Source organism: Cariama cristata, unplaced genomic scaffold (genome assembly GCF_000690535.1).
Source record: "Cariama cristata isolate BGI_N322 unplaced genomic scaffold, ASM69053v1 scaffold27070, whole genome shotgun sequence".
Lineage (NCBI taxonomy): Eukaryota > Metazoa > Chordata > Aves > Cariamiformes > Cariamidae > Cariama > Cariama cristata.
Genome location: NW_009594485.1, coordinates 1 through 6,146, shown reverse-complemented (window position 1 = coordinate 6,146; position 6,146 = coordinate 1). Strand labels below are relative to the sequence as shown.

The window sequence follows — 6,146 nt, the reverse complement described above, 5'->3', positions numbered from 1 at the left end:
AACGTAGGGGGGGAAGAAAAAAAAAATGCAGTAAACTCCCTAAAATGAAATAGTATTTCATTCAATCCTTGCTACCTGCAGGATGACTTACATTTTTAGTCAAGCCGTTCATTTGGGAAGGAGGATAAATGTGGGTGTTTGCCAGCACCTTTAGCAGCTGTGACTGATCTGTTTTTTTTAAATTTGTAACTGGGATGCACGCGGGCTGCTCCCTTCAGTCTAAGTGCCCACAGTCCCAGGGCACGCAAGAAAAGTCCCAGAGGAATTAACCGATGGTGTGGGTGGTAATTTCCCCGGTACGGTACGTTGTGCATTTTGCAGGTAGAGGAAGGCGAAGTGGCGACGCCCACAGCGGTTGGTTTTTTTTTGCTGCCCCCCCCCCCCCCCCCACGGAGCCCCTCACGACGCTGGCAGCATCCCTGCCCGCCGCCTGCTCCCGCTGGGGCTCTCACTGCCCCGGTCACCCTCTGATCCTGATTTTTGCTCGTACTCCTGCCAAAAACGTAAAAGGGAATTGTTACCGCTGTAGAAGCGGGCAGAGTAGCAACCAAAGGTATTAGTAAAGCTCTCTGGTTTGCTGGGCTTTGAATGAAATTGTACAAGACAATAAACATCAGAGTCAATTAAAATAATAGTTGGATAGAAGATAATGAATTCAGCTGTCATCATCAGGGTGAGATCGGCTGTAACTTCCTATACGTGCTTTACACTTAATGAATTTGATTTTTGTCATTAGAATTGCCTGTAGAATTACTCCATTATAGAAACCATTTTTAATTAATAGTTAACTAGCAAATCTCAATACATATCTCTCCGTTCAAAGTCCAACTTAAAACCATGCTGGAATTTACGCTTCTGTCATGGAAACTACTTGCAACTCCCTCAGCCAAAATTCTCCCACGGCGCTGTTTGAGCCGCAGCAGCCAGCCACGGACATCCAGATGGAGTGATGCGCTCCCTGACGGAACGGGGCCCCAGCCGCCCCTTGGCTTGGCGAGACACGGCCGGGGTCGCACCTCCTGGTCAGATATGGCAAGTGCCCGCACGTGTTGGTGACATCGCTGGCAACAGGGGGGTCAGAAAGAGGAAAATAGTATCTACCTAACGTCAAAGTGCAGATTTTTGGTGGTTTGGGTTTTTTCTGGTAGGAAATGACATTTCGGGAATGGTTTTTGGAAAGCAACTGTTACTTAATGCTGTAGTAATCCTAAAATTGCCTGTAGTGCAAATTTAATGTATACTTAATGGAAAGGGTTCATCGCTTTAAAGACTTCAGAAATGTAGTCCCTATTAAAACTAAATTGCAGTATAGAGCCTTGCGTACCAAGATGAGATCACTTGAGTTTCCCGCTGCAGTGATGGTTTCATCTGACCGCCAGGTGAGGGTCACAACTTCTGCCCTGTTGCGGTTGACGTTCAGTGTATTAATCTGTTGGTTGGTTCTTTTTTTTTTAAGCTGTCAGAGCTGTTGCAGTGGTATGCGACCACCTTTAGAGACCCCATGATGCTCCAGCCCCCAGAGTGGTTTATGGCGTTTATATATTGTGAAGCCTTCTTACAAATGCCTTTCTTCCCCGTTGCAGTATACGCCTTCTTAAAAGGTTGGTATAAAACAAGCGTAAGAATATTTCCTGTGCAGCATTTCTGCGTAACGCCTGCTTTTTGTACAGCAGAGAAAGTTTATTTATCAGTCTGAAGCAATTAGAGGGACATACCATGGGGAGTGCTGTGCGATTTTCATGGCAAGTTTCATCTGAGAAAGCAGCACAGAGTAAGCCCTGTCAGAAACAAAGCCGTGACTATTGGCCTGTGTCCCCTGCAGCCATTTATATGTAACCAGCATCAGCTTTTGACATCTGGCATGCTTCCAAGGTAGATAAAGTTCTGGGTCAAGCCTCTCTACTCATTTTGTTACCTTAAAACCTTCACAATCACACCATCGTTCTAAATTTACATAACGGTAGATAACTTTCATGGGTTGCTACTAGTTCCTATGGTTTCTTCTGCTACCTATTTAATATGCCTTATGGCTTATCCTCTCAGAGATACAGTGGTTAATGTGAATTTAAATGCCACGGAACTCTGCTTGTTTCAAAACACTTAAATACTGCTCCCTTTTTGCTTCTGTACAGGTGGCTGCAAATGGATAAGGACTCCTGCAATTATCTACTCCACCCATGTAGCTACCACTTTGTTTGCTATCCTGGCGCATATCCTGTTCCATGATTTCTCAAAGTCTGAGCATTTGGGACCTCAGACGCAACGTGAGCGCCTAATTCTGCTATCTATATATGTGCCGTACCTGCTGATACCACTTCTGATTCTTTTTACCATGCTCTACAACCCCCATTATAACCAGGTGGAAAAAAGGAAAAGGAAGTAGTCCGCTCTAAAAGCTGTACGCACAACAGTCACACTGGTTTTGATTCAGACCCTATGCTGTCGTAGTCCTCTGGGACAAACATCTGCCTGGTGGCGGTGGCTGCAACGGCTACTGCCAGAGCATCTGCCTCCTGCAAGAAAAAATTTGGTTTGGTTTGAGTTCACAGCTCTCATTGTCAGACACAGCTGTGGCAGAAGCCTGTACGAGCCATTCCGTGTGGCTCCTGGGCACGCGCCGGTGAAGGGACCGCGCTCCTCTCCCACTGCCGATTTGTGTGGTAATCTGTAACAGGAAAATGAACTTTTAACCATTTGCTGTGTAACTGTGTGATGAGGGGGGAACTACAGCCGATACTTTTCTTTCAAGTTCCCTTTTTCCAACATGACTGTTAGAAAACCACTAAAGTAAGAAATTTGTCTTCCAAGATCATATTCTGAAAAATCGATAACTGATTATATACAGCTTTGCAAAGCTATGCTTTTGAAACATTTCAAATCATCTAATAAGTCTTAACTTCCCCACCTCTTCCTTTAAAATTTCACCTTCCTTTGCTTCAGTTTTGATTAATTGCAAATATCTGGTCAGTGATCAATGTGCCAAAATCTGGATTTATGAATGCTGAAAGTTAACTTCGTTTGACAATGAGGCATACTTCTGAGAGGATTTTGATGTACTTCAGGAATTGTAAACAAGGATTTGTAAATTTCTCTCTTCCATGAAATCACTTCTAGTATGGCAATAAATAACTAAATGCATTAAACTGCATTTAATCTTCTTAAGGGAATGACTAAAAGGAACTTAAAAGGACCATGAGATTGTAGGTAGTTCACACAGTAAATATATGCATAAATTACAGTAAATAAAACCTACTGCTGATAGAAGTTCTGGGGTGGTTGGTTGGTTTGTTGGGGTTTTTTTGTAAGTTCTCAATCTGACTTGCAAGAATCAAACTTGGAGACTTGTATAAGATTACAGGTCACCGAAAAGGCTTTTCAGTCACTGCCTATGTATTTCAGGACTTCACTGGTATAAAATGTAAACCTTCCACAGACTTTGGAAAGGCCAACATTTCCATATTTGGTTGCCTAAAGGCAGACATAAAATGCATCTATTTACACTTCAACACGAGGCTTGATTTTTAGATCACAGACATTCAGTTTTTAAGTGTCACATTCATATTTATATAGTTTCTGTACGCTCCTGGTGTCACTGTATGCTTAGAATGTCTCATCAGTTTGCAGTTCTATCTCTAATAATGCCCATGAAAGAATTAAACTCTAATATTACTCCCTGTATGGACATATCTCAGGCATGGTTTAAAGTCCTTAATTCTGCCGTATTTTCTGCTTTTTTGTGTGTGTGTGTGTGTAATTGATCCATTCTGTTTATCATAAATTTCTGTTTTTTCCTAACTGTATAGAAAAAATAATCTGGTCAATATAGAGAAAAGTTACTGTGGCTTGTGTGTTACGTCTTTACAGACATGAAAAATACTACATAGAGGAAAACCATTATGACTATCCAGGGAGTTGTAAACTCCTCAGCTCGAAAATAACATAGCAGAAGCAACTAATTCTGGTATATCCAGAAAGTCTGAAAACAATAATTTATTTCCTGATTTCTATGAAAGAGCTGTACAATTCAAAAAGTGAGAGACATAACATAGCAACAATAGTATTAATTCAACTATAATTTGAATTAGAACTACTGACTGTACAAAACTTTTATAAAAATCAAAGGACAGAACAGTCTTTACATCTGTTAGAAAGCCCTCCTTATTGCCACTTTTAGTGTAATCCACACCGAATTAGAAGACGCTTCCATTTGTACAAACCATCTCTTCATTCATACACAGTGAAAAATTGCATATTTTTGAAATTCTCAAGATTCTGGAATGGTCAAGTTTCCAAGTTAGTTTTTATCTTAAAATCCTCTATTTCTGAAAAATGAATTGGTCAATGAATTCGTTCTGGTCTGCTTCAATTTTACACAGAGTCTCGTACTCTATTCGGTATCTGGAAAAAAAAAAAAAAAAGGTTACCAGCTACATCCAGCCCGTGCTCGTCAGATGGTTTAGCGCAACGTCCACTGGTCTGTGGTGAAGGGAAGTTAGGCTACGCGTGTAAGTCATCTGTAAAGCAGTGCTGCACGGGTTAGATTTTGCAGTTCCATAGTGCCTTTACAAGTCAGACACGGGACACGCCATTACAGTTTTATTCATTTCTTCAACTGATCTCATGCTGCCTCTGTTTATTTAGCCACAAAGACATCAGAGATGAACCTTCTTTTGGTGAGTGGCAGGTAGGGCCTTAAGTTAACTCTAGGCTGTGGCCCTGCATCATTCCATGTGTGCTTTCTGCAGGAGGACGCACCTTCACTGCAGATGGACTGTCTGAACAAGCTCAGACAGTGTCCTGCAGCCAAGCACAGATGGTGAGATTGACTTTCCGGCCTACATAATGCCCCAAAAGTATTTAACAGAAAGCTTACCGTTCCAGCTGCATCTTTTTCTCAGCTACTAAGGCCTGAAGTTGCTGTTCCTGAGCTTCTCTTTGCTTTGCTATAGACTTCAGCAAATTTCGTGCACCGATGGCCTGTCAAAAGAGGATGGTTGGTGATGTAGTTGTATTGAGATTTTTTTTTTAGCCCCGTTCACTACTATTATGTTGATTTTGAAGTTTTTCAGCCATGCTAACAATAAAGGAGGGTTGGTAGAGCAAACTACTGAATGGTTGGTAGAGCAAACAAACGGTCCCTGTAGAGGTTGGGCAGATTAAGGCATTTAAGACTTCCTTCAAACTCAAGGAACAAAAGTCACTGACTCCTCCGGAAACACAAACTCATCACTGGTGACTGCTCCTACAGATAGACAAGCTCTGGTTATAGTTTTTTTTTTCCCCACAACAAAGAAAGAAAAAAGTAATTACCTACAATTATGCTAAACATTAATTTCTATTTCCACAATAACATGGAAAAAAGCCAGACCGCTTGGTGACACATAGACAAGGAAATTTCAAAGGTAGTTATAGAACTATTCACTGATCTGGTCTTCAGAAAGCCCTTCTCCTCCTCCTCACAGAGCCTCTCCTGCCTCTTGAGGACAAAGCTCTACTAGTAGGAGGAGCGATTAAAAAATACATGTTCTATTTACGTGCAAATATATAAACAAGCAGAAACACTAGGACTCTTAAACACAGGAATAATGTGACACTCTGAGCGTGCCTGTGAAAGTCTTCTAGATGCTAATATCAATTAAAAAGGCCCATGCTTTCATACTGCAGACAGACAGATGTTAACTACCACGGAAATGCCTGTGTGATACTGACAGGAAAAGATTGCTTACGTAGTAAAAGGAGGAAGGGAGAGAGATCTGTTTTTTCATGCACAGTACAGAGCAGAGTACATGACAAGCCAGTAACTAAAGGCACAGTACCTTCATCTTCTCACTTTCAGCAGCTTTTGCCAGTTGATCAACAAGTTCAATTAAGGTACCCACTATGTTTTGAAATTCTACTATTTCTGCAAAGAAAAAAAATTGTTAAGCAATTATTCAAAAACACCCCTACAGAAAACTAATGCTTCTACTGCACGCTGTAATTTTTAGATGTGGCTTTATTTTTAGGGTTTACTGTAAACAAGTACATTTTAAGATTTTCCTTGCTATCAGAGAGTCTACAAAAGGGGTAAGAAAAAGAGCAAAGCCCTGAAGTGTCCATGAGAGCCCCCTGTGCCCCAACCTGCTTTCCAAACCGTCCTCCGAGCT

At 41.4% G+C, this 6,146-nt stretch overlaps 2 protein-coding genes across 2 annotated transcripts; one reads left to right on the top strand and one right to left on the bottom strand.

Moving 5' to 3' along the window:
• Positions 1–1,328: 1,328 nt before the first annotated feature.
• Positions 1,329–2,383, top strand: TMEM97 (transmembrane protein 97). Its single transcript, XM_009698294.1, has 3 exons — positions 1,329–1,379; positions 1,457–1,601; positions 2,133–2,383. The coding sequence occupies exons 1-3, from the start codon at positions 1,329–1,331 to the stop codon at positions 2,381–2,383; spliced, it is 447 nt and encodes a 148-aa protein (XP_009696596.1).
• A 1,588-nt stretch (positions 2,384–3,971) lies between these two features.
• Positions 3,972–5,902, bottom strand: IFT20 (intraflagellar transport 20; the record flags this gene model as incomplete). Its single annotated transcript, XM_009698284.1, has 3 exons — positions 3,972–4,398; positions 4,874–4,977; positions 5,817–5,902. Coding segments are annotated over 3 exons (272 nt in total), but the record flags the coding sequence as incomplete, so codon positions are not given.
• Positions 5,903–6,146: the final 244 nt, after the last annotated feature.

Excerpts from the sequence above, each read along its gene's own strand:
- TMEM97 (XM_009698294.1), top strand. The coding sequence starts at position 1,329 with ATGAGATCACTTGAGTTTCCCGCTGCAGTGATGGTTTCATCTGACCGC. Across the intron at positions 1,380-1,456 it reads TGGTTTCATCTGACCGCCAG|CTGTCAGAGCTGTTGCAGTG; the intron begins GTGAGGGTCACA and ends TTTTTTTTTAAG. Across the intron at positions 1,602-2,132 it reads AGTATACGCCTTCTTAAAAG|GTGGCTGCAAATGGATAAGG; the intron begins GTTGGTATAAAA and ends GCTTCTGTACAG.